The sequence below is a fragment of the Psammomys obesus genome, unplaced genomic scaffold (genome assembly GCF_907164565.1).
Source record: "Psammomys obesus unplaced genomic scaffold, mPsaObe1.curated_primary_1811, whole genome shotgun sequence".
Taxonomy (NCBI): Eukaryota; Metazoa; Chordata; class Mammalia; order Rodentia; family Muridae; genus Psammomys; species Psammomys obesus.
In genome coordinates this window covers 7,606,394-7,620,153 of record NW_026585609.1, presented here as the reverse complement: position 1 = coordinate 7,620,153, position 13,760 = coordinate 7,606,394, and the positions used below count along the sequence as shown (strand labels likewise).

Genomic DNA, 13,760 nt, shown 5'->3' with positions numbered 1-13,760 from the left:
TTCAAGGGTGTTTTATACCTTCCTTAACTTTTTGTATCATGAAAGTCATATAGAGGGAAACCGAACCAGCCATCTTCTGTAACCAGACAAGGGTTACATTGGTGGGACTAGGTCACCAACCCAACCACAAAAGCTTCAACCTACACCCTATCCTGCCTGCAAGATGTGCTAGGGCTCAAAGACTGTGGGGCTGGCCAACCATTACACTAGCCTAACTTGAGGCCCATTCTACAAGAGGGAGTCCATGCCCAACACTGCCTGAATAGCCAGGAACCAGAAAGTTGATAACCCAGAAACCTATGGTATAACCAAATATGACCAAAAATAATAATGGTAAAATAACAATATTTGATGAAGTAATTCTTTTTTATTTTTATTTTTTTAATATTAGTTATGAAATAATTCTTAATGATATTCTGTTCTACTCATTGCCTAGCCTAAACACCATCAGAAAGGTTTCCTCCAACTGCCGATGGGAGCAGATGCAATGTTTGCACAGCTGAACATTAGGTAGAGTTTGGGAAACTCTGCAAAACATGGGTAGAAAAGATTAAGAGCAAGAGTGGTTCAGAATATCAAGAAAACACAACCCACAAAATCAACTAAACAGGGCTCACGGGTTCTCCCTGAGACTGAAGTGGCAATCACAGAGCTTGCATAATTCTGTGCATATATGTCTACTAGGTCCTCTGCATGTATGTTTTGATGGTTTAGCTTGGGAGTTTTGAGGGATTTCTAACAGTGGGGATAAGGCTGTCTCTGACTCTTTGACTTGCTCTTGGGATCCTTTCCCCCTCCAGTGTTTCCTTGCCCAACCTTGATGTTAGGGTTTGTGCCAGTCTTACTGTATCTTGTGATGCTTTGTTATGTTGATATCTCTGGAATGTCTGCTCTCTTTTGAAGGGAAACCTTAGCCAAGTGAATCTGAAGGTGAGGAGAGTTGTGCATGTGAGAAAACGGAAGGAATAGAAGGAGGGGAGGCAGTGGTGGATATGTATTGCATGAGAAAAAAAAATTAAAGGAGAAACAAAACTTTATACAAAATAAGCAGCACTTAGAGTCTAAAATTTATTAAGGATATCATTGCAATCAGTTTTTAGAAGGTCATTGTAAGTTTTTCAAAGAATATAATACATTTTTACCTAAAATCATTAAATATTTATAATGATGATGATGATTTGTAACACTAACAATTTGAAATCCATGGGAAAAAATCATTAATACATCCAGTTGTCTTTTTAAAGAATCAGGAAATAATTTAAACAAAATTAAACATACAATTACTCACTTAGATGTTAGCTACACACACACCTAACTTTAGGCTCCCAATAGTCAGTTTTAAACTACTCAACTAGATCAGAAATTTGAGGTAATTAAATACTTGTCTGTGCCATGAACCTGTGATTTCTTGACAAACTAAGAACATCTAGAGCAGTTATTTATAAATAAATCATGAAATATTGAGTATTTTAAAAAGTTTGTGGATAATTAGATTAATTTTTAGATTAAAAAGGCTAATGCAGTTAACTACAATATAAAACCATGACCTTTTTTTTTTTAATTATACTGTACATATATATAAATGCATATTTTACTTTGAGGGTTTTAAATAAAGAGTAAGTTTTCATATGTAGCAAGATATAACATTTTTTTTTACACATTTGAGTTCAAACTTTAATTATGTATAGATTCGGGTAGGGGATCCTAACATCATTATCCTTTGAAGTGCATCATTTTACCAGCCCTCTGCTTATCCAAGTACTTGTCTGCTTTTATTAACTAAGTGGAATTTTTTAGTTCATAATTCTTTGGTACATAGCTTTGTGTCTATTTAGTAACAGAGAGTGAGGACAAGTAAAGCTTATCAGACAGTACACTATGGTTGAAGTTTTACTGATATTATTGATTAGGTTTTTTTGTTGTTGTTTTGTTTGTATTGTTTTGTTGTTGTTCCTGGGTGGTATTGGTGAGTAGAATTCCTGGATACTATTTGATGTATTGCTTTTAACAAAATCATTTGATTCTGTTGGTCTCCTTGTGGAGCTCCTGTCTTCTCCAGGTCTCCAGGTCTCCCTTTTCTTCCATAAGATTCCCTGCACTCTGCCCAAAGTTTGACTATGAGTCTCAGCATCTGCTTCCAAACCTTGATCAGTACAGTCTTTCAGACGTCCTCTGTAGTAGGCTCCTGTCCTGTTCTCTGTCTTCTCCCACTTCTGATGTCTATCTTGTTCCCTTTCTGAATAAGGATTGAGCATCTTTCCTAGGGTCCTCCTCTGATGCTTCAACCAAGGACCATGTATGGAGAGTACCCTACTCAGATATAGCCCATAGGCAGCTCAGTATCCAAGTGGGTTCCCCAGTAAGGGGAAGCAGGGGCTTTACTCCTTCCTGTATAAAATTTGAAGAGGCTTATAGACGCTACCTAACAGGCAGCCCAACTTTGAGCAGAGTGTAAAGAATCTTACTAAAGAAGGGGGAGACAGAAAGACCTGGAGGGGACAGGAGCTCTACAAGGAGAGCAACAGAACTAAAAAACCTGGGCTCAGGGGTCTTTGCAGAGACTGATACTCCAACCAAGGACAATACATGGAGAGGACCTAGATTCCCTGCTCAGATGTAGCCCATGGCAGCTCAGTGTCCAAGTGGGTATCCTAGTAAGAGGAGCAGGGGCTTTCTCTGGCATGATCTCAGTGGTCTAGCTCTTTGATCACCTCCCGAGAGTGATGTTACCTGTACACACACACATACATCACACACAGAGAGACATAAAGACACCATCCCCCACACACATACATACAAAAGGAGGAGAAAGAGAAAAAATAGTAATAAACTATTTTATATCCGTGGGACTGGGAAAGACTTGGATTAAAATCAGCCCCCAAGCAAATACACAAAAAAAGTACGGTATGAAAATAGTATTCAATTTAATGTTTGAAAATTTCAGCAAAATAAAAAAAAATTCATCTTTTAATGTATTAAAAGATAGTTAAGAAATAAATGAGAAGGATCTAAATTTAAGCAGGGAAAAATTAATGACAGGTTAAACTTATAGCTGTAAAGAAAAATTAGAAAAATAAACTACTTATTTCTTCATTTACAAATCTATATACAGTGTTCTACATAAAACTCTCCTGTTAATACCATGTTGGTATATACTGAAAGAAAAATTAAAAGCTTTAAAAATTCATTCAGTGTCCTTTGACTTAAGAATGAAAAACACTGAATTGTTATCATAGACAATCTGATTACAAAGATTGTGTTTCTATTTTATAAATGCAGAATGCACATGGATGCTTGCTTTATGACTTGTCATCATCTATGGACATCCTTCTGTATGTTTCAGATTATCTCCAACATGTAATAACACACACACTTGAATATCATGACAATTTTAATATTTATCATGCTTCAGTGCTCAAGGAGCAATGATGGGAAGTTTCAATTATGACACTAATAATGAAATTCTTTTTTCTGTTTACTTTTTATTTTTAGTTGCTTCAGTCTGCAGATAGGAAACCAACTGATAAAGAGGGCCAACTGTAATAAATAAAGAATATTCTAATTGACATAAAAAAAACTAAAAGGAAAAAGTATAAGAGTATTAATAAAGGATTCTACAAGAAATTTTAAAAAACAAGAATATGGATAATATTTGAAGTATAATAATAACACATGGTAAAAAAATTAAAGTATATAACCATAGATTTTTATTTCAATGAAACTAGAAATTCCAGATAAACTGTGCCTAGTGGACAGTGTGAGTGGTGTGGACAGTTTCTCTGCTTAGGTTTCTGGTTTTAAACCATGGCACCCAGCTGTCAGCTCCTTTCAAAAACAGTTCTTCTAATATTCTGACACGTTATTCAGTTACGTCAAGGAATAAGTCTGTGAGTCACCAACTCTTCATGTAAAGAAGGGGTTAACCACTATATCAGCATTGTGCATTTCCAGCATTGTGGGTCAGTTGGGTGGGTCCTCATGTTTGGTCTTCTAGAGTTTGGTTCTTGAATTGGGATGTGTGTATGTGCGTGTGTGTGTGTGCGCGCATGTATGCTTTCATGAATATGTGTAGGTTTCTCGTTGGTACCATTTTTAGACTCAAGTATGAGGTTCGAGTCTTTGATTATTTTTAATGTCAGCTATATCATTCTGTGGTCATCCTTGCTGCCCTCTAATCCTCTTCACAAATTTTATCCTCTATTGACCTTTACTAGCATGTCATTCTTCAGTGACAGAGTCCTAAGAGGGAACGGCAAAAGATGAGAAGAGAAACAATACAAGAAACTGGGGTCAGGAACTCTTCCACACACTATGCCTTATTGCCAAGCAAGCTAATTGATGTATGTACACTTTTACCAGAATGTGGAAAGGGGACAAGGTCAACAAAATCTATCGTACAATAGGACAAGTCATCAGGAAGCCAATTAAGCAGTGTTGCCCAAAGGGAACACAATTATACCACAAGGATATCAAAGACCAAGCAAGCACATAGTCTTGTGACTAATCACAATCCCTTAGGGTAAGAAGAGTGGAGTTCTCTGAATCTAAAGCTGCAGCCTCCCCATGGCAGAGGTCCCAGATCACATAAATGGCTCTGCCAAGCATATACTTGGCTTTAGAAAAGGAGTTTGGTTCCTTTTCCACATATCAGGGCCTTGGGGAAAGCTTTCGGTCAGTGTAGCTCTCAACACTCTCTTTTGTCCAATAACTTTTCATGCTAAGTGTTTTTTGGTTAAATTTCTATGGAATGTGTTTTCTGGCTAATTCTGACATTTAATGGTTTTTTTATGTTTGGTTCATTTTCCCTAATGTAAATGCTATGCAACATGTGGTCAATGTAAGAACATGAAATTTTCAAGTACTTTGTTATATTAGCAAGAAAAAATATAAGTAGCACAGAAAATTAACTTTTTCAGATTTATTAATATCTACAAAATTCCTGAAATTATAATTAAGTAAAGACCATGAACATTTTGTGTCAGGACTGAAGCCTTTGTGTGAAAGCCATGGATGAGTGATGTACTTGATCAATCTTACAAACTCTGAGCTCTCACTGTGACAAAGAAGCTGTAAATATCATCTAATCGCCATGACCTTTATCTCATTTGCAAAATTACAGGGTATAATAATAACTCATGCCTTAGTTGTTGTTTATTGTATTATTATTACATTACATCATAATATTTTATTATATTAATTAATTATGATACAATAAACTAATGATTATGTTACTATTAAATTACTTATTATATGAGAAGGCAAACAAAATATGAGGGGGTGTGAAAGAGAGTGAGTCCATTTAAGTTTATGGCTTCAAATAACAAAGTTGTAAGTATTAACTTTAGGCACTCAGGGTTTACTAAGTTCTTAAGAGGAGTGAAAAGCTTTGTGAAAGGAAAAATACACAACTGTCTTTAAATTATTTTCTGACAATCAAATTTTTGGGCAGGGATGGTTTAAGACAGGGTTTCTCTGTGTATCATTGGCTTACCTGGAACTCATTTTGCAGACCATGCTGACCCATCTAGCTGCTCCTGCCTCCCAAGTGCTGGGATTAAAGGCCTGCACCCCCAACCACTGGTCCTGTTGATATATTTTTGTGCAGGTATATTCTTTGTACATAGTGCCATCTTACACAGAGGTTACTTCTTTCAAGTATATAATCTCAAAGTAACTAACTTCCATCTATCAATTTTGATACTTTTTACATTGTTCAATTAAGTTTAAAATTCTACATTTACATCTACACTTGAATATGCAAATCACGTGGGGGTGTGAGAAGGTAAAATGCCCATAAAACTGTGAAAAAGAAAATGCCTTCCTTTTCATGCTAGTGAATATGACTTGGGGTTCCACTCCAATGTCTGCTAGTAAAGATTGAAGTCTATCGCCACATCTCCAAATAAAGGAATAGCTGTTGTTTGAGATGCTCTGGGAATAACAATGCCTTTCATAAAATACTTGTGAACTCATTGTTATCTTACAGTGCTCTTTTACTTTACAATAGCCACGGAATTTAAAAGAAAATGGGCTGTAATATGTAGCCACACAGGGTAAAAAAAAAAGATGGTGGTAGAAGTTTAGGTCAACCAAAACTATTGTGCTTATTATTCCCACTTTCCTTTTATGCGTGAGTTCTATTTCTTACCCACTTAAAATAGGCCCAATCTGCTTTCTTCAGCAGATTGTTGCTGCTAAGTAAATGGTGCAATTTATAATCATAATGGTGATGTATAGATCCATAAATCACCCAGTGCTGCTACAGAACCTAATTACTGGCATCCACTTTTGAAAACATTTTATTTTTCTTTCAAGGCTTTTGACTAAATCTCTGCAAAGTTTCTACTAAGCCTCAAGCAGTTTCTATGTACAGCAATGACTGCAAACTTTGTATTCAAATAGTTAGCATTCAACTATTCAGACAACTCACCTTTTCTGGTCCATGCCTTTGAATCATTTGAACCCAACCATTTCATTTTGAATGGATTTCTTTCTTAATAGTTCACTTACAACAACAAAATAATCATCTCATGAACAACAACAACAAAATTGAGAATTAGACAATACAGCTCTCCACAGAACCACAAGTTTAAGCTGACCTTAAACTTGCTTGAAAGATTATCAAGCTAAACAAACCCCTAGAAAGCAAGCTTTAGGCAGTCAAAGATAAGAAAACAAAAGATTGGGTAAAATCAAGAGAAGGCTATAAAGTACTATCCATAGAAACTATTTTAATCATGTGCTACGTTTGATCACTTGTTGAAATGTACTTACCTGTCAAGAGGTAAGGCTTTCAAGTCTAAAGTTCAAGGGAAAGAAGAAAAACCACAACAGTGTAAACTATGGAATTCCATTCACTCTTGAGCAGTAAGTGGGATTTGGAGCTTTGTGGGAGTCTTCTTTACTATTTCCTACAGGAATACTTCAATGTGGCCACTTCACCAGTGCATGACTTCTATATTCCCCACCCACTGAGGGTAGAAGGCAGTTATCCTCATGGGGTGAACGAGGGGTGGAACCAGTGGAGGTTAGGGTGGGTCAGGTGGTGTAAACATGTGAATGAGTGAATAATCCTATGTCATTTTAAGTGTAAGATCCTTGGCTTACACTTCCTGTGAGTGTTGAACAGCTCCATGGATTTCTTGTTTCAGAGCATACTGCACGTGCACTAAACTACGCACATTCTGTTTCTGAGTTGGTCACTTTATCCCCTATTCCATAATTGGGGGACCATTTTCTCTGCTGGTGTAGCGCTGATATTACAGCACAAAAGGAGCATAAATGAAGACTCCCCTTTAAGTTTCCCAACTTTCACAATGATGTGTTATTTGCAAAAGCCCTGTAAGTAGTTAATAGAGAAACAGAAGTGCTCTAAGGATCAATAGATGGCAAAACTACTCCATGGTATGGGAAGGTTTTATTGTACATATGAGAGAACAGCCAGAGGCAACTGGACAAGTCCAAAGCAAAGAGGAAAAAGGGTAGATGTAGCATGGAAAGCAGAGTATATATGGCTGGGGCTATCTGTGAGAGAGGGGAAAACGGGGGATAAAGAATAGAGAAATAAACAAACTTTGGGCACCGTGCAGGGAGTCTTATGAAAGAAGGGGGAGATAGAAAGACCTGGAGGGGACAGGAGCTCCACAAAGAGAGAAAGAGAACCAAAAAATCTGGGCACAGGGGTCTTTTCTGAAACTGATACTCCAAGGACCATCCATGAAGATAACCCAGAACCCCATGGCAGTTCAGTCCCCAAGTGGGTTCCCTAGTAATGGGAACAGGGACAGTCTCTGACATGAAGTCAATGGCTGGCTCTTTGATCATCTTCCTCTGAGGGGGAACAGCCTTACCAGGCCACAGAGAAAGACTATGAAAGACAGTCCTGATGAGACCTGATAGGCTAAGGTCAGATGGAAGGGGAGGAGGTCCTCCACCATCAGTGAACTTGGAGAGGGGAATTGGAGATGATGGTGGAAGGGTAGGATTGGGAGGGAATGAAGGAAGGGCCTACAGCTGGGAGACAAAGTGAATAAAGTATAATTAATATAAAAAAAAACATTTGTTTAAAACTAATAAAAAAAGAATAGAGAAATAATAGAGAGAACAGCAATGGTTAAAAAGGGAGGGAAAGCAAGCGGCTGGGCATGGGGCCTTGGAAATGCTTAAGTCAGGAAAGAGGAAGCCTGCAGGCTAGTGGTCTTGCTATGCTCAGATGGGGGCCACAGATATGTGTTAACAGGAGAGCCATAAGCCCTTTTGCCAGGGATAAGGAAAATGCTCCTTTTGACAGACACAGGAACCCACTTCACAACTGCTTAAAGGAATGTTGGCTTTTATGTAACCACCAGAAATCTTCCTAAAGTCTAGGTTGACTTTTTTTTTTTTTTGGGGGGGGGGGGGGATATTTAGACTGCACTTTGAAGTTCTGGGATTTAGGAGTGGCCTTTTGACCAATCACTCTCAGAGCACACGGATGCTTTGCTTTGAATAAGTAACACATACATGCAGTTCAGGGTGAAACATGGAGCATTTTAACCTTGATGTTTAAAACTATACTGTATTCTAAGTCATGCTCAGAAATTAGCATCCATGCATAATACACTAATGAGGCTACACGGGAGCACTGCTGAAAAAACAATGAACGTGCATTACATAAATGCCAGAAAAGCACTGTGATTAATGGAGACCCAATTGTTCCATAGGATACTAAGGATGGGAAAATAATAGCAGTGTTCTGATCCTTACAGCCTTCCTTGGGTGTTTCACTAGTGCATTTCCAGGCACAAGTCTATATACCTAATCTGAATTTTTTTATGGGTTTATATTAAGTGTAGATACAACCATATACAGATGTGCACCCACCCTGCAAAAAGAGCCTGTGGGTATTTTTGCTTAATTTGTCACTTGCAATCTAAATAGTCCCAATACAGAGGTTAATCCATAAATAGGATGAGTTTTCACAGTTATGGTGTTACAAATGCAGCCTCTATGCCTGTGTAAGCTTACGTAAGGTGATCATCTGGTCTTAGTACCGCAGAGAACGTTTCAGGATTACAGGGCAGACAAACTCAATTTTAATCCACCTTTGAGCCTTGCAAAATGCGTACTGCTGGCTAAATCACATCGGCCCACGAAGCTCCTTCCTTTAAAGCGACAGGGATCTCCGCGCGGCGGCCCCTCCGAGTTACATAACCGCCTGCAGCGGACCTTCCCCGGGAAGCTGACAGGAAGGGGCGGAGCCCACGCCACTCCGCGCCGCCGGGGAGGGAGCGGCTGGAGCCAGCGGCGGCCGCTCGCGGCGGAGGTGAACCACAGCGGCCGCGTCGTCCTGGCCACGGCCCGGCCCTGCTCCGGCGTGCGCGTCGCTGCGGAGACCCTCGGCCGGGTGGGACCACGCCATGGCCCCCACCGACGCCCCGTCCGCCCTGGCGCTCAGGGCCGTGGGCCCCGCCGCCACCCCGTACGGCGCCTTCTGCAAGGGGCTGTCCCGCACTCTGCTCGCCTTCTTCGAGCTGGCCTGGCAGCTGCGCATGAACTTCCCGTACTTCTACATCGCGGGCTCCGTGATCCTCAACATCCGCTTGCAGGTACACATTTAGGGCGGCGTCTGAGCTGCGGGCGGCCCGCAAGATGGCCGCTCCCCGGGCCGCCGCGCAGCGCCGCCGGGATGCGCGAGAAGAAGGAGCAGTCTCACGAGAGCGCGCTCACGCGCGGCCTGCTCCCTCTCCCGGGACGTGGAGGTGGGGAAGCCGGTTGCGTCTGTGTTCCTCCAGAAGCAGAGAAATTTAAGACCCGAGGGAGTATCTAAGGAACACCAGTAAACTGGCGGATCTTAGGCCACGACCAATGGCACAGGATGCATTATGAGAAAGGAGGGTTACGTTTTTCAGGAACACAGATTTACATCAAACTCTACGTTTTGAATTCATTTTTTGAGACTATTGGACTGTGAGCTAGACATTGATTAAGAGGCCTGTTCCATCAGGACCGTGATCTGGAAGCATGTATCTCCAACTCCCACAAGAGGATATATTGAAACTGTGCATCAAAGCCAAACCACTGGAAAAGCATACGCGGAATGCCAAATATGACAGCAGATTTTTGAACAGATAGTGAAAGTGTGTGAAGATGTCCCTGTCAAAGAAACATTGGATCTAAAGAAAAGAAAGCCCAGATGTGGCACGGGAATTGACTACTATTCCCTGATAGTAATGCAAATGGCCAAATTAAAAGGGAATACTTAACTTTAGTTACAGAATAAAATGCAGATGCTACAAAACTTGTGGAAATGACGTTTGGCAGGTGGAGGGACAAGCAAGTAAAATGGAATGCCGGTGTGCTTGTGGAGCGGGAGGGTAAAATATATATTCATGTATATGGAGGGGGTAGCAGCATGAAGCAAACAGGAAATTCCCAAAGATGGAATGTTCTGAATGTCTGAAAAAGAGCAAATATCTGGTGTATGTGAATGTGCGCTAGAGAATTTTCCAAGTCTTGGGTGAACTAGTAATTGTGCTTTATTTTGAAGTTAAAACTGAAGCCATTACAAACCCCAGGAAAAATAAAATATTCATAAATCATGCTGCCATACCTCCTGTGAATAATATTGTACCTGTAATATAAATTGTTACTTAACAAGGAATAATTATATAACATTGGACAGCTGAAAAAGCTGAAAAAGATGTGTGTATAATGATGGCATATACATCAAGATCAGATGGACTTGAGATTTGGCTTTGTTACAGTGTTGCCCTAGCATGCAGGAGGCTCTAAGTTTGGTTGCCAGCGCTAAAAAAAAAAAAAAAAAAAGTCAGATATATAAAAAGCAAAATGAAGTGATTAGAAAAATCAATGCAGAGACATCAAAGAGCTAAAAACGGTTATTTATGGAGAAAAGAAATGGGGATAGGTATAAGAAAAGTAAGGGTTCCTTTTTTTGTTACTAGTGCGACAGTATTATGTGATTTATTTTTAATCATGTATATGATATTCTTCCAGTAAAATCTAATTTAAAATACTTTGTTTTTAAAAGCCCTCCTGGTAATTGAGTCTTCCATAAGTTAAATGGTACAAAAGTATAGTGGGATAGGAAGTCTAAATCATAACATTGTTCATGCTTGGCAATATTAAATATATTTTTATAGGAATATTTTACCTACTCTTGGGAATAATTTTCATTTCTGCTTGTGATTCTCCTGACATATAATTGTTTGCTTTCTAAACCCATATAAGATGAATATATGCTGTCATAGGCATGGGATTGTCTTGGTTGTTTCTTCCCTAGGAACACATGTTAAGATAGTGCAAGCTGCTTTAAAACACCCTCTGCTGGCTTTGTGAGTATATTGCTAGTTTCCACGCTCTTTGAAAAATCTAGGATCCAGTGAGAGCCAGACATAGTAACTCATAGCTGTTATCCCAGTACTCAGGAGGTTGAGTTGGAACCAGGCATTCAAGCACAGCCTGAACCACATGATGAAAAAGCTTTCTTTCTTTTTCCCGAAGAACCAAAAGCAAAAGACTCCAGTTCTAAAAAAAAAAAATTTTAGAAGGAATTTCATTGTCTCCTCTTCAGGCTTTAAACCTGAATACAACTTTTGTTGTTGTATTTGTTTGCTTTTTCCCTTTTCTCTTTCTCCTTCCTTCCTTCCTTCCTCCCTCCCTCCCTCCCTCCCTTCCTTCCTTCCTTCCTTCCTTCCTTCCTTCCACAGGGCTTCTCTGTAGTTTGCTGTGTAGTGCGGGCTAGCCACGGACTCATGATCCCCCTGCCTTCACCTCTTGATTACTAGCCTTACTGACGATGTGCCAATAGGCTTCATATTTGCCAGGTGACGTTTTAGATGTCACAGGAGTCCCAAGGCTGTTTGCCAAAGGTTTCTGTCACTAAAATGTATCAGATAAATAAGTGCTTTGAAGTAAAAAAATAGTCAATGTTTAATTGATAAATATATCAAACATTTTGAAGTATCAGAAAAATCCAACAGTAGTAGGGCAGAAATAGTGACCATGAAAAGAGCTGGAGACATGCTTTAGTTAGTAAATTACATCCTGTAAAAGCTTGAAGACCTGAGTTTGGACCCCAGAGACTTTGTAAGTAAGCCAGCCTTGGCCTTATGCTTGCAACCCCAGTACTAAGGAGAGGCGGAAACAGATCCCTGGGGTTCTCTGGCTAGCCACACAAGGGTACTCGGCAAGTTCCATAACACGGAAAGGGACTATCTGTAACAATAAGGTAGACAGTGTCTGAAGAATCAAATTAAGTGTTGAACCTTCAGCTGCCACCCATGCAGCTCCCTATTTGATATTTCAGTCTATATTCTTATTAATTGTTCTAATTATTTAATAATTACATTTAGAATTATTTTTAATAATTATATTATTTAATAATTTTTTTATTTTATAAACTTAATCCACTGAGTCCAGTTATCACTACTGATATGGTCATGGGTGTTAAGTCATCTATATTCCTAAAGAAAAGTGACAGTAGCCATCTGCCTATTAGCTCTTTAGCTGGGCTTGGTGCCTCAGGTTCCCTCCTCATTCCATAATGCAGTCTTTGAACTGGTTTGACCTGGTGCTGGTCTAATGTAATTAATTAATCACAGCTTCTGTATGCAACAGCCATATCATATCCAAAGCTTGCATTTCATAGCACCCTTCCTCATCCTGTCTTTTACATTCTTCTCTTCCACAGTGAATTCTTAAAGTTATCTGTCAAGGTGGGGTAAAGAATAACAATGATACTGTTCTTTATTGTCTACCTTGTGTAAATATCCTCTTCTACCTATAAGTTATTTATTTTTTAAATAAATACAGATTGTATTTATAATCCCATGTTCAACTACCTTTTCCACTTTTTAAAAAAAATTCAAAAGGTTGGATTATATGTGATGAAGGAATTGTTATTGTATATATAGATATAATGCATATTATAAAATGTTTGGACAGCTAACTATTGATTAATGTTCATGTTGCAGTCCAAAGTAGTCTAAACATCAGAAAACTTGCTGGAGAGATGGCTCAGCTATTAAGGGCATTTGCTACTCTTGAAGAGGACTCAGGCTCTGATCTCAGTAGCACGTAGTTGCTCACAACTATCTCTAACAGTTTTAGGGGGATCTCATAACCACTTTTGGCCTCCAGGCATGAAGAATACACATGGTGCACATACACACTGGCAGGCAAATACTCATAAAAATAAAATTAAAAATCAGAAAACATCGTCATTGATTTCATGATCTACTAAGCTAAAACAGCATTTGTCACCAACGAATAGGGAGAAAGTACTTGTAGAAATCCACTAATTCATATGGAATCACAAAGAACTACTACATCTGTGAACGATTTTACCAACTCTTCTCACTAACACATCTCGTCATTCTATTTGAAATACACAGCCTTTAAATCACTCCTACTTGTGTGTGTGTGTTTGTGTGTGTGTGATAGTCCAGTGGAATGATTAATTGAACTTCATGTTTGCCTTTCTTCTATTTCCCCCACCATCTCAGCACACATCTTAAGATTACCTGTGCTGTCAGTGGCCAACAGCAGCCAACAGCAAAAGTTCCTTATGATTGACAGTCTCATGTCCCATCAGTAGCAAGCAGTTCATGAGTAAAGAAATATGCCCGATTCTTCTTCTTAAGCGCTAGTGTCAGCAACTTTTCCTTGGACAGATACTAATTAAAGGAGTGGGGCTTTTGGACTTTTTTCAAACTAGAAGTTGTGAGGGATCCTAAATGTTTGAGGGTGACTCCTAA

At 39.2% G+C, this 13,760-nt stretch overlaps 1 protein-coding gene across 1 annotated transcript; it reads left to right on the top strand.

Moving 5' to 3' along the window:
- Positions 1-9,238: 9,238 nt before the first annotated feature.
- Smim10l1 (small integral membrane protein 10 like 1) lies at positions 9,239-11,034 on the top strand. Its single transcript, XM_055610940.1, has one exon. The coding sequence runs from the start codon at positions 9,399-9,401 to the stop codon at positions 9,597-9,599; it is 201 nt and encodes a 66-aa protein (XP_055466915.1). The 5' UTR covers positions 9,239-9,398; the 3' UTR covers positions 9,600-11,034.
- Positions 11,035-13,760: the final 2,726 nt, after the last annotated feature.

Coding starts and splice junctions, on each gene's coding strand:
- Smim10l1 (XM_055610940.1), top strand. CDS start 9,399: ATGGCCCCCACCGACGCCCCGTCCGCCCTGGCGCTCAGGGCCGTGGGC.